The sequence below is a fragment of the Bubalus kerabau genome, chromosome 15, assembly GCF_029407905.1.
Source record: "Bubalus kerabau isolate K-KA32 ecotype Philippines breed swamp buffalo chromosome 15, PCC_UOA_SB_1v2, whole genome shotgun sequence".
Lineage (NCBI taxonomy): Eukaryota > Metazoa > Chordata > Mammalia > Artiodactyla > Bovidae > Bubalus > Bubalus kerabau.
The window spans coordinates 31,542,431-31,556,208 of NC_073638.1; the positions used below are offsets into that span (position 1 = coordinate 31,542,431).

At 45.7% G+C, this 13,778-nt stretch overlaps 1 protein-coding gene across 1 annotated transcript in view; it reads left to right on the top strand.

Moving 5' to 3' along the window:
- GRIK4 (glutamate ionotropic receptor kainate type subunit 4) overlaps positions 1-13,778 on the top strand; it is a 341,407-nt gene that overhangs the window by 293,357 nt on the left and 34,272 nt on the right. Inside the window, exon 12 of the mRNA XM_055548398.1 lies at positions 51-164. Coding sequence (XP_055404373.1) covers positions 51-164 — 114 coding nt within the window. The remainder of the gene's footprint in view (positions 1-50; positions 165-13,778) is intronic.

The following is a 13,778-nucleotide window of genomic DNA, read 5'->3' on the forward strand; positions in this document are numbered from 1 at the left end:
CCCCATCTCATGGGGCCACCCCTTTGATGACCTCCCTCTGTTCCTTTCAGAAAGCGGATCTGGCTGTGGCGGGCCTCACCATTACTGCAGAACGGGAGAAAGTGATTGATTTCTCGAAGCCATTCATGACTCTGGGAATTAGCATTCTTTACCGAGTTCATATGGTAAGAGATTTATTTTATAAGCATTTATGGCATTAGAGTTATTTGCATGCAAACACTGAGTTATATGGTAATAATGAATGACTCACAGAAATATTTAGATTTCAAGACTTAAATGCAAATGTGCCAGGCTATTTTCTCCCCCATCAGCTGTGAGGACTTGCAAACAGGAGGAATGGAAAAGTCACACTTGGGGGCTTTCCAGTAAAAATAATGCTTCTGCCTCACTGCATAGGGATGGCCAAGAACAATCATTCAACTCTTGGTTCGTAGAGTGTTGGCAATTGGACCCGTGGGTTACTCAGGTTCCTCCAAGGTGGTGGGTCCCCAGCCCAGATGAGTCACCCCAGATTTCTCAAAGCCTTTGGCAACCTTCAGATCTACTTCTCTTCATTCTAAGCATTGCAAATACTGAGGCAATGCAGACTCCCTCTTTTTATTATCTGTACTGGAGTATAAAGAGCAGGTAATGTAATATCACTTATAGCTTCTTCTGCCTCCCTTTCAAAAGGAAAGACTAGACTGAGTATAAAAATGAGTTTGTAAAAGCTCACCTGTGGGCAGCAGGGGCTGGATGCGACGTCAAAGTTACTGGCTGGTGGGGGGAGCATCCGGAGAGGGAATAGTAACCCTTATCCAACCTGGCTCTAAGCACACATCTATTACATGGATTTCCCCAATGATCTAGTCACTTTAGGCATCCAAGGTCATGCCAACATGATGTATTCTAGCACCCGGCACCACAAAGCTGCTCAACAGCGAGGAACTCAGAGCTCACCCCATGTACCTGCTGAAGACCCTCCACCCTTCTGAGCCCCTCCCGGGCCCCAAGTCTCAGCCCTGGGAGAAAGGAGTTTTCTGTATTTGCAGCCCCAGCCAGGGCTTCAGGATCTGTGGCCCGTTTCTCCAGGAGGAAGGACTTCTTGTCTCAGAGTCCACTCGGGCAGCTCAGAAGTCCACTGTCCTGGGCTGGGCCTCATTGTCCATCATCATTGCTGCCCAGCTTGGACAAAGAGGCTACATCATCTGGAAGATGAGACAGCATCAAAATCCCAAGCTGTCCGGGCTAAGCCAGAAAGAAATGTGAGGATCTGGTCATAATCACTACGGTGATGGATGTGTCTGTCTTATGCATGAAGGGGGATTTTGATCCTTCCCCCTATCTTTTCCATGATAATGATAACTCCCATTCACTGAGCACCTCTTGTGTGCCAGACACTCTTCAGGCCCCTGTGATGTGGGGTGTTGTTACAGATTGATTTGTGTCCCCTCAAAAGGACTTGTGAATTGGGTGACCTTATTTGGAAATAGGTTCTTCGCAGATGGAGTCAAGTTAAGATGAGGTCATACTGGAATGGCGGAGGTGGAGCTAATCCAATGACCAGTGTCTCTATAAAGAAGTGGGAAATTTGGACGCAGACACCCAGAGGAGAAGACAAGACTCTGTGAATTTGGAGGCAGACTGGAGGGATGCATCTACAAGCCAAGAAACGCCAAGGATGGCCAGCAATCCCAGAAGCTAGAAGGGACAAGGAAAGAACTTGCCCTTAATTCTGAACTTCCAGCCTCCAGAACCGTGAGATGATACACTTCTGTTGCATTAAGCCCCCTCCCTGCCAGTCAGAGGCACCTTGTTATGGCAGCCCTAATAAATGAGTACAGTCATCCTGTTCTTATTTTAGAAATGAGGAAACAGTGGCAAGCAGTTCTACAAAGGTGGCCAAGCCCACACACCTCTCAGTGAAAAAGCAGAGTTCACACCCAGGAATGGTGTGGTGCAAGCCTGTGTTCTCTGTTGTTACTGAAAGAATGTATAGAGGGTCCGGCTGCTCGCCACTCAAAAGCCAGTAAGCAGGCCACGTTGGTGGAAAGGGAAGTTTGCTTTATTTCAGAGGCCGGCAACTGGGGTGGGGGAAGGGTGGCGGACGTCTGTCCAAAAGGTGGGGGACTCTCCCCATCCCCTGCTGGCAAGCAGTGGGGCAAGAGCTTTTATAGACAGAAGTAGGGGGCTACATACAGAAATAGCACAGTCAGCCCTGACCGTCATCTTTAAATTGGTCATCAGTGGTCTGAGCAGCAGCATCTTGATTGTTTAGGTCCAATCTTTCGTTTCAAGGTCAGTTTGTTTCCATTTCTTTGAGGCCAGTTCTCAGAATTGTGGCAGCTCATGTCATGGGTACAGTCTGATCATCCTGTAGTTAATTTCTCCACCTGCTGTTTTGGTATCTGTAAGACAGCTCAGAGGATATGGCTCAGAATATTATCTATAGCCCTTGAGAAAGAACTAAAGGTTCTTGACTATGCTTAATGACTACATTATTACTATTTAGTCTCCTTTGACTGTTTTCCTTTGTTTCTGCATTTCTCACTTCTCTGATTAAACTTATCGTTTGGCTAAAGTTTTCCACACATATGGGGCAGGCAGAGGACATGATGGGGGGAGACAAGGACCATAGGTCCTGCTCTGTTTCACCGTGATATGAGGCTGTCACCTACATTGTGTGACCTGCTCATAAGTTGTCCCGTAAGTGGGGCTCTCTCCCTGTTCTCAGCTAGTCCTCACAACTGTTCTTTGAGGAAAGAAGGGAGGTGTTACCATTCCCATCTTACAGACGAGGAGACCAAGGTCACACCTGGAGCTGAGTCTGGAATCCAGGTCTCCTGATTCACAGGGTAATGTTCTTGTCATCATTACATCTCTTGGTACCTGGAGACAGCTTTCCATCCAGCACCATTTCTTGAGCCCCACCCCCCACCCCGACCCATTCTCCTCCCACAGCTGAGCTCCGAAGGAGGATCCAAAAAAAACAGAGACACAGTCTTCCTCCAAATGGTATGTCTATGGCCAAGTCACATGACTAGGCTCTGGCCTTGATTTCTTGATTAAGGCCAAAGGCACTAGAGCACCACCCATGATCAGATGGGCTGAGAGGAACCATATGAGTAAAAGCACATCAGCACAAGTGTTTTCACCACCTAGGAACATCTGCTACTAGGCCACCTCCACCACCAGGACACCACTATTCTGAATATCAGCTCTGGACATCCTTAATTGGATCACTGGCCAAATGTTTTCTACCACCTGCACACCTCGGACTGTATGAGCTCGTCTGCATTCGTTCTGGGATGTGAAGTTTTATGTGTCACCTTGGAGAGGTTCCGTCAAACCCTAGTCCAGACGATGCTATGAGGGTCTTTTGTAGATGCAATGAACATCTATGATCAGTTGACGTCAAATAAAGGAGATGACCCTTGATAATGTGGGTGGGTCTCATCCAATCAGTGAAAGGCCTTGAGAGCAAAAGCAGTTTTCCCAAAGCAAAGGGAATTCTGTATCAAGGCTATCACGTAGAAATCCTGAATTTCCAGCCTGCCCTACAGATTTGGGACCTACCAGCTCCTACAGTCTTGCCTGGAAAATCCCATGGATGGAGAAGCCTGGTAGGCTGCAGTCCATGGGGTCCCTGAGGGTCAGACACGACTGTGTGACTTCCCTTTCACTTTTCACTTTCATGCATTGGAGAAGGAAATGGCAACCCACTCCAGTGTTCTTGCCTGAGAATCCCAGGGACGGGGGAGCCTGGTAGGCTGCCATCTATGGGGTCGCACAGAGTCGGACATGATTAAAGTGACTTAGCAGTAGCAGCTCCTACAATCACAGGAGCCAATTCCTTGAAATAACTCAGGTAGCGCTACTGGTAAAGAATCCACTCACCAATGCAAGCGAAGCAAGAAACACAAGTTTTATCCCTGAGTCGGGAAGATCCCCTAGAGTAGGAAATAGCAACCCACTCCAGTATTCTTGCCTGGGAAATCCCATGGACAGAGAGGAGCCTGGTGGGCTACAGTCCACAGGGTCACAAAGAGACATGACTGAGCATGTGCACACACACACACACACACACACACACACACACACACACACATCCTCCTGGTTCTCTCTGTCTCTCTGGAGAGCCTTACCCACACAGTTCCCCTGTCTGATCAACGTTCCTTCCCCATCCCTGCCATTTTACTGAGGCACTAGGGTGTCACACAGCTGCTCAGATCTAATTTCTAACAGGGGGCCAAGCTGAGTAAAAATTGAGTGCTGGCGTGAACAGCTCACACTAAGCAGAACTGATGGTTTATGCATTTATTCAACAAATATTTACTTGCATTCCATGTGTGCAGCAGAATGCTTAGAAAGCATCAGAAAGTGAGCTGGGGAGAGGACAATCCTGAATTGACTAAACTGGGGGAGACCTGGTTAGAACAAGTCTGAGATGAACTGGGCAGAGTCTGAAACAAAAGAGGTTGTCAGAAACAGCTAATACCAAAGGGGAGCCCAGCAGAGCTCACCATGAGTGCCACAGTCTAAAATTATTATACATACAGAAGCTCTTTCTGACATAATAAGTGTTAAGCTGATGAAATTAAAGTTGGATACTGTGTGTTTATTATTTTGTAAATTTTCTCTAACTGATAGTTCTCTGTGAGCAAAAATATGATTCATTTAATGTAATTTATAATGACCCAGTCTCTTAGCTCTATATCCAAGGTCACCTGAGTCGTGAATGATAGTTACCAAAAAAGTGAGCATCTGGTGAAAATCAAACCTGTGTCCAAAAGTGAAAATAATTAACACAAGGTATAAATGCCTAGTTAGAAATTCTTCAGAACCTTTCAAAATAACAGGTGGTGGCAGGTATATCTCAAGTCTAAAGATAATCAGAAGTAATTTGTGCCCTTCCAGCAATCTCAGATTATCTAGGTTCTTTCTCGAACATGGATCATCACGAGTTGATTGTGAGATATTTTCCTTCCTCTAGAACCTTGGGGTATAATCTATTTCTGCCAGGCATATCCAGGATCAGAATCAGAAGACTGTTTTGCTCTTCAACCTCTACTCCCTGCCACTCAGAGGCTGGCTTTGGCATTTGTTATTGTCAATCTCTCCTGCTTATTAAAACCCCCTCTCTGTTCCTAGCATCCACATCACCATTTTCTCCTGCTGTGCTTCCTGTCTCTCTGATTATTGCCTTCTTTACCATTTCTCTTGATTCTTCTCTCTGTGTTTGCCACTTAAATGTCTGTGGTCCTTTTCTATTCTCACTCTCCCAATTCTCTGCCTGGATAATCTCACCTGCTCCCAAATCTATAAATCTAACCCTGACTGCTCTCCTGAATTCTGGAAGCATATTTTAAATACATTACTAAGTCATCTCCAGACTTCCCAGGTGGCTCAGTGATAAAGAATCCGCCTGCCAATGTGGGAGCCACGGGAGACACAGGTTCGATCCCTGAGTCAGGAAGATCCCTGGAGGAGGAAATGACAACACTCCAGTATCATTGCTAGAATAATGCCATGGACAGAGGAGCCTGACAGGCTGCAGTCTACGGAGTCACGAAGAGTCAGACACGACTGAGCATCTGAGCACACAGGAGACATCTCCACATGGATATCTCACAGGCACCTCAAAAACAGTGACACAAACAAACTGCATTTGGTATATTCCTCCCTCCTCCCCTCTGCCCCCTCTCAGGTCACAGCATCTCCATCCAGCCACCTGAGCCGCCCTGCACTTGTCTTTCCTCAAATGTCCATTTGGTCCACTCATGTCCTAAACAATCTGCATATATACTGATAATTCCTGCTCACTCTGCCTTGGTTCAGGCTCTCCTCATCTCTATCATCAACTGCTGCATCCCAGTGGCCTGTATCCTCCTTGAAGGCAGGTGTTTCTTTTCTTTTTATTTTTTAGGCTTTTAAAAAGTACTTTCTTTATTTTTGGCTGTGCTGGGTCTTTGTTGCTGCACGTGGGCTTTCTCGAGCTGCGGTAAGAGGGGCTACTCTCTAGCTGCCGTGTGCAGGCTTCCTGTTGCGGTGGCTTCTCTTGTGGAATACAGGCTCTAGGGCACTCAGGCTTCAGTAGCTGCAGCACACAGCCTCAGTAATTGTGTTGCACGGGCTTATTTGCCCCAAGGCACGTGGAATCATTTTGGAGCAGGGATCATTGAGCCCGTGTGTCCTGCATTGGCAGGCAGATTCTTTGCTGAGCCACCTGGGAAGCCCCAATATCATATGGTATTAGACTATGCATTTTTATGGGATGATTTTTGGTATGGAAAATGTCATCATCCTAAACATGCAGCATTTACTTGAAAAGTATAGAGGGAAGAAAGGAAAGCGGGGAGAAGTGTGAGGGATCTTGTGATTCTGTGAGCAATGAGCACCGCTTCCCTTTGTGGTTCACAGCCAAGCATCACTGACTCCCAGGAACCTGGCTTCTGTCAGAAGGTCCAGTATTCCAGGCAGCAGGATGAGTGACCCGAATTGATTTCTTCTTTTTCTTTCTGGCCCTTACCCTGTTGGTCTTGAGAACAAAAAGGGAGTGAAAGCAGATGTTGGGGCAGCTCAGATCCATCAACAGGTCAGGCCTTGCCATAGCTGCCGCCTGAGCCCCTTACTCCCTCCTGCCCTGATGCCTGTGCATCCCACAGACAGCAAAGCACCCTCCTGAGAAGGTCTCAGAACCCCTGACCCAGGCCAGGTGAGCTTCCAGGTCAAGCATAGAGGGCCCAGGCCTTTAGAATCTGGAGTGTCCCCTTGTACTCCGCAGATGGGAATCCACTGACTGGGGACATCAGAAGTTCAGGACTCTCTTCATTTCCTTGGCATATTAGTTGATTATTATTGAAAAGTTCAGTATGTAACATAGCAGTATAACCCCAAGGGCATTTTGCAGTCCAGGGGAGTTCATAGAATTGTGCATTTTGTAGTCCAGAGTTTTATAGAATTGATGCATACTATAAGCTTCCAAATATCTGTGAATGGAAGGGAGAAGAGCACAGAAAACAAAAAACATTCATATTTGATGTTAGAGTATGTCATGTAGTTTTCTCTCTCTTATTTTTCTACAGCAGCAATTTGCCTAATGATGTTTTGCTCAGATTAATATTAAAGTAAGTTTGTATGCCTCAAGCACACACTGACTGTTGGAGCAAGGCCTCACCAGAGCATGCCAGAAGCCAACCTGGGGTTTGACATTTGGCACATAGAGCCCCCAGATGGATAATCAAGTTCAAAAAATTCAGCATCAATATATTCAAGGAGGTTGGGTGCATGTCCAGGATATTTGCATGTTGACTAACATCATCTGACGCCTCGTTATTCATGAAGCCCTTTCACATAACACTCTCTGGTTTACTACAGCAACCCCCCGAGGCAGACAGTAGAATTCTCGTTTCACACAGAAGGATTCTGAGGTCAGTGATGGCCAGTGGTGCATGGGAAAGAAGAAAGATGGTGCAGTGGTGGGAGTGGCACGGAACCCAGGTTTTCAGTCTCCAAGTCCGTACACTTCCAATGATCTATCTTTATGGTATAGCAGGTATATTTCCTTGTGTCAAGGACATGTGTTGGGTGATCTTTCAAGATCCTTTCTAATCTGATGATACTATCTATGATCCCATGTAGTGCCCTGAACCAGCCAGAGCATCTAAGGCTCCCTTGAAAATGTGAGTTAGTGAGATTTCCCTGGTGGTCTAGTAGTTAAGAATCTGCCTGCCCATGCAGGAGACATGGGTTCGATCCCTGGTCTGGAAACTAAGATCCCACATGGTTCAGGAAACCAAGCCCATGAGCCACAACTACTGAGCCTCCAGGCCACAACTGGGGAGTAGCCCCAGCTTGCCACAGCTAAAGAAAGCCCACATACCCCAAGCAAGTGCCCATGTGCCACAACCAGGACCACCAAAAATAGGTAAACAAATAAATAAGTGTTTAGAAAATATGAGTTAATTATTTTCCCCTGCGATGTCCTGCTCCATCTTTGAATGACAAATGTGAAAGTTTGACGCTTTGTTCTTTTTCTCTTCTTAACCCTTGGCAAGAATCATCTCTCTAAAGAAAAGTAAAAAAAAAAAAAAAAGCAAACAGTGATTAAATTAAAAAATGAGCAAGAAATAAATGTCAACATTAAATTAACACCTGGCATTTTTTCTGGATGTATTAGTCATTTTTCAAGAAGGGCTGTTTCATCTCAGAAAGACTGTCTAGGAAAATGGAGAATAATACTTAGTAAACCAATGAATCATTTCTAATACTGCTTAATACTCTGTTATAAGAAAATAGAAAATGAATAAAGTTCTATTCCTTAAAACTAAGTAACCTGATAGCCCATATAATGGAAGTATGGTTCTCTGGATGTATAATCACATTAATATTGGTTACTTATAGAGTGCTTCTTTCTCAAGAAGCTGAAGGATTTTATCAATGTTACTATAGTAATTCTCACATCCCTACTTCATGTTGATTGCAGTGTTCCACTTTCTAGAAGAAGGAAACAGCACCCAGAGAGGCAGAGTGGTTCACCTAAGATCACTCAGAAAGTCAAGGTCAGGACCAGGTTTAGAACTTAGGTCTTCTTGTGACAGATTTCCAATCAGCAAAGTGAAAATAGATATACCAGCATCTGGATTATAAAGGCAACAACCCCATCTGGGTGTTTTAAGTGAAGAGGAATTAATTGCTTACTTCTTTTTTCCTCTTAGAGTCAGAGGTGGGAAGTGCGTGCTAAACCAAAATATCAAGACGGTCCACTGCAGACACACTGAGGGAGTTATCCATGGGTTCCTGGGGTGGACCAAGAATCTCCTCCTTCTGCTTCTTCCAGAAGGATTCATGGAGACTGTGTCTGTCTTATCTGTTTCTTCAGCCCTAAAGAGTGTTTTATTGACCACTGATGACAACTGGTAGTGGAAAGAAACCTCTGTATGAATGGCCATTTAGTTCTACAGACTGGCAAGACCACATGGAGGACAGGATGAGCCTTTGTCATTGGTTCTGCTGGAGAGGGAAGAGTTCTGCTGGAGGAAGAGAAGGAGCAGCATTGATGGCCCAAGTCTGTGTGTCAGGAAATGGTGATGCGGGTGCCCAGCCCTCACACAGACACAGGAGAGCCCACTGCACATCTGAGCCACTCTGTCTTGACTTCCTTGGGAAGGCTGAGGTGGAACTGAGTTCCAAAGCTTGCAATTACCAGCTTCTAAGAGCCAGCCTTCCAGAAGAGAGCCTGGTATTACCCTAATCACTTCCTGGGGGAGCCCTGGGGAAGCCCTCATGATTCATGTATTATAACCCACAAAAACTCTAGGAGTTATAGAAAGGGAATGTGGCCAGATGGAATTCTCCCTCCAAGCATCTTTAGCATGTGCTACTACAGGACGGAAAATTGGATTTCTTGTCCGTGAGGGAGGGCTATAAAAGGCAGTTCCCTCTTTCGTCATACACCATCTCCCCCACCTCTCTCACACATGGCTCCCATTAGACAGTTGTTGTTCACTTGCTAAGTCGTGTCCGACTCTTTGCAACCCCATGGACTGTAGCCCGCCAGGCTCCTCTGTCCACAGGATTTTCCAGTCTAGAGTACTGGAGTGGGTTGCCACGCCCTTCTCCAGGGGATCTTTCCCACCACTGGGAAACGAAGGATTAGAACTTAGGTCTTAGACGAAGGATTGAACCTTCGTCTCCTGCATTGGCAGGTGGATTCTTTACCTCTGAGCCACCAGGGAAGCCCATTAGACGGGGGTGGCGGGGGGAGCCAACACTTTTATATATATATATATATATATATATGTTATATATATATATATGTTATATATATATAACACACTTACTGTGTGTTAAAACAATGCAAGAGGTAGGTTTTATGATTACCCCCATGTTACAGACGACATGGAGACCTAGAGAGCTTACGTAACTTGCCCAAGATCCCATAATTGTATATGGTACAGCCAGGATTCAGTCCTGGGCAGGCTGACTCCAGAGTCTGCATGTTAATTCATTACCTGTCTTACACTACGTGGCCCCAATGTCCTTATGCATTTGGCTCCAGACTCTGGGCAAGCAATTACTTTCTTACTATAATGTCATTTCTTCCAGTAAATGTGCAATGAAGTATCAGTGAGTTTATGGATTTTTTTAAGGATAAGAGGAATTTTCAACAGGCAAGAGGAGATTAGTTCCACTCTGTAACTCCGTGAACAGCTCCACTGCTGACATTCAAAGGGCCTCGCCACTCAGGGATTGTAGTCATTCGGTTACCAGCCCCGTCTCGCTCACCGTCCGACAGCATCCGTGATGCTGGCTCTGTTGTGGTCAGTCTGAAGCACAATACAAAAATCAAGGAACCAGTTCCCATTTTGGTGCCATCTAATTTGCAGCCCCATTTACAGGGCTTGGCCTGACCTAGACATTTGGGGCATAGACTCTGTATCACCAGTTATCTACCTTCAAAGTTGTTGTCTTCACCAGAAGGAACGGGCCCAAAATGTAGTCAACAGAGACATGTAAAAATCAATAACAGAGTCCCCATAAAGCATGGTTTCTTGTCATTCACTCACTCAGTCATGTCTGATTCTTTTCAACCCCATGGACTGCAGCACACCAGGCTTCCCTGTTCATCACCAACTCCCAGAGCTTGCTCAAACTAATGTCCATTGAATTGGTGATGCTATCCAACCGTCTCATCCTCTGTCACCCCCTTCTCCTGCCTTCAATCTTTCCCAACATCAGGGTCTTTTCCAATAAGTCAGTTCTTCACATCAGGTAGCCAAAGTACTGGAGTTTCCGCTTCAGCATCAGGCCTTCCAATGAATATTCAGGGTTGATTTCCTTTAGGATTGACCGGGTTGATCTCCTTGCTGTCCAAGGGACTCTCAAGAGTCTTAAATGATGATGGGTATAAATAAATAATGTTTAGAGTACTTTAAGGGGGTGAGATCGAGTAGGCTTGGATTCTGTTGGCATTGGGGAGAAGGTGTGGGATTAATTAGGGAGTTTATTGGAGCAAGTTGTAAAGATACAACAGAGAGGAAGATGCTGTACAGCTGCCGTTTGAAAGAAGGAGAGCACGGTATCCCTATGGCACAGCTTGACAAATGAGCACCAGAGAAATTGAAACCATCACCAGTGATGTGAGCACGGCACTTAACCTCCCTGGGTCCCATTTCTTCCATCTGTCAATATGGAGAACTGAATACTGAAATCCAAAGAACATAGTGAAGCATTTTGAGTTCTTCTGAAGAAAAGCGTCACCATCATATATCCATATATCCATTGGGTTAAGGAAAACCTGTTATTAGGAAGAAATGCCAGTGGCATGTGACACCTGATCTACCCCCAGTACCAGTAACTCAGATGTCTGTTGGGAAGGAAGCAATCGAAAGCATCCACATAGAAAAAAACGGGAGGCGTTCAGAGCCTTGCAAGTAACATACTTCTCTTTGGCATCATAAAAACAGCTTGGGCTCAGTCCAAGCCTAGTCTGTGCAAGCCCAGACCCACATCTCAAATGACTGCCCATTCCTTGCTCTTCTGGTTGGCGTCAGTCAATCACACGTGGAATCAGATGTTGCCTTGCCAACGTGACTGATATGTTTCCAGGGGAGCTCTGTTTATGTCTTGATCCTTGTTTGTGTGATGCTCTGTGTTTTATAACTTAAGTCTCCAGGAATTTTTCCCATGGCTGTGCATCACTTGTTATCACCCATAACCAAATATGGCAGCTTTAAATAGTGCTGTCATTCTCCTCAATTTCATTCGTTGTGATATAATCAGGTATAGATTTCTGACATTGAGCATCTAATGGGGTTTCAGATTCAGAGAGCAACAATGGAAGAATTTTTTTCTCCTGGATATCTCTCAGTTGGGAGACACAGAGTGAAGCAGTCATGAGTGACAGGTGTAGAATTCATGTACGTTTGCCCAGAGAAGCTCCAGGGGATAGAAGGACCCCAAGAGTGGCCCAAACGAGTGATTTTCTGCAGCAGGTGTGTAGATATAATGAGCATCTTCATCCCCTTCTGGACTCAGTCTGTCTCTTCCTGCATCTGCACCAGCTTTTAGGATGATGGTGAAGGCATGGTTAGTCCGTGATGGACATGGAAATGACTAACAGGGAAGGTCTTGCGTCCTTCTTCCTGTTAGACAATTTACATAGTGATAGGGCCGTACGTACTCAAACGGTCTTCTCCCTGTTTCTCTGCTGTTCCCCTCGTCACGGGGCTTTGTCCCTCAAGCTGTTTTATTTTCCCAGTCACCTGAGTGTTCTCTGCAGCTCAACATGAACACACATGAGGCAGAGAAATTGCATTTGGTATCAGAGGGCAGTTCCCTGGTCTAAGCCACATTGGGAGAGAAATCCAATTTCAGACAGACCACCCCAGGGGTCACTATCACCACTGATGAAGGACTTCAGGATCCAAGAACCAGTGCCCCACTGGCAGAGGGTAAGCTTTGACTTCTTCACTCTGTACCCTCTGGACTATGTCCTCAGTGGGAGAATAAAATTATACTCCCAAGTGCTTTGGGAATTTGTCTGTTGGCTCACTAGGAAGGGATGGAGAACTCACCAGAAGAGCAGTTGAAAATCAGCCACAATTGGGGTTTGTGCAGATACAACAGGGCCTTGCAGCATTGTCTCTCCTGCTCCTTAGATGCTGCCTTGGGAGCAGCTGTTGTTACCTGCAGTTTCTCAGCATTATCTCATGGTCTGGCTGTCCTTGGATAACAAAAGCCCAGAAAGCTGATTGAGATCAGCTCAGTGTTGGCATCGATAGCTCCCCTTGGTGTCTCTGGGAGCCCCAGTACAAAATGACATACCTTGATATTGACAGCAGGTTGTGCCATGACTGATATGTCCTTGAACTTGAAAGTTTACCTGTTCATAGCACTCCTGAGCTTAATACTGGTTTTCTATCCTATCCATGGACCTCCTAGATTCCTGGAATCATAAAGTCATATCATTTTCGATTTAGAATGGTCTTTAGGGAGCATCTGTTCCAATGGTTTCATAGTAAGTGGAAGAAGCAGCCTGGTTCAAGACCAGGGCAGCAGTGGGAGCTGTAGAGTGGGACACTGTCTTGAGTGAACAGCCACCACTCAGCTCCAGCCGGTTGAGAATTAGGCCCAATGTAGCCAGATCATCCATTTTTAAAGCCAGAAATCTGGATTTTTCTGTGAAACGTCCTAGTCACTTAATGTTGACAGCTTATCAAAATGAGTAAACACTACAAGTCAACAAACAAGTGGTCTGTGGGCTTCAGGTCACCAGGGCATCACCTTTGATCTAGATCAGCTCCAGTGGAGTCTGGAGAGGGGTGTGCACTTGGCTGAGACCACACTGCTAAAGACCAGGAGCAGGTTCTGAAATTCCTTCCTTCTCATCCCATCTCACTTTCCTGCAGAAAATGCCCCCACCAAGAGTGTTGTCCCCAGCTTTCTGGCTGGTTCTTGGCTCCATCCTTTGGCTCCCATGACTCTGCCTGGCCTAGGAACAACCATGTTTTTCTGCAGTACCGTGGGCTGCGTCAGATGCCCTGGGCTTTGTGTCAGCAAGCATGCATTTGAGTCCCAGTTCTTCCACTGATGAGCTGTCTAACCTTGGACACAACTCTTGAATGCCTTAGGGCTTTGATTTCTTTCTGAATACAATGAAAATAGGAATCTGGGTTCTTCACAGCACCCAGTTTGAGATTTACATGAGAAGATGTTAACATGTATGTGAGATCACCCTGCAAACCAAAAACCAAGGATGCCTATCAAATTAGCATCCTCGTAAGAAAGACGTGAGT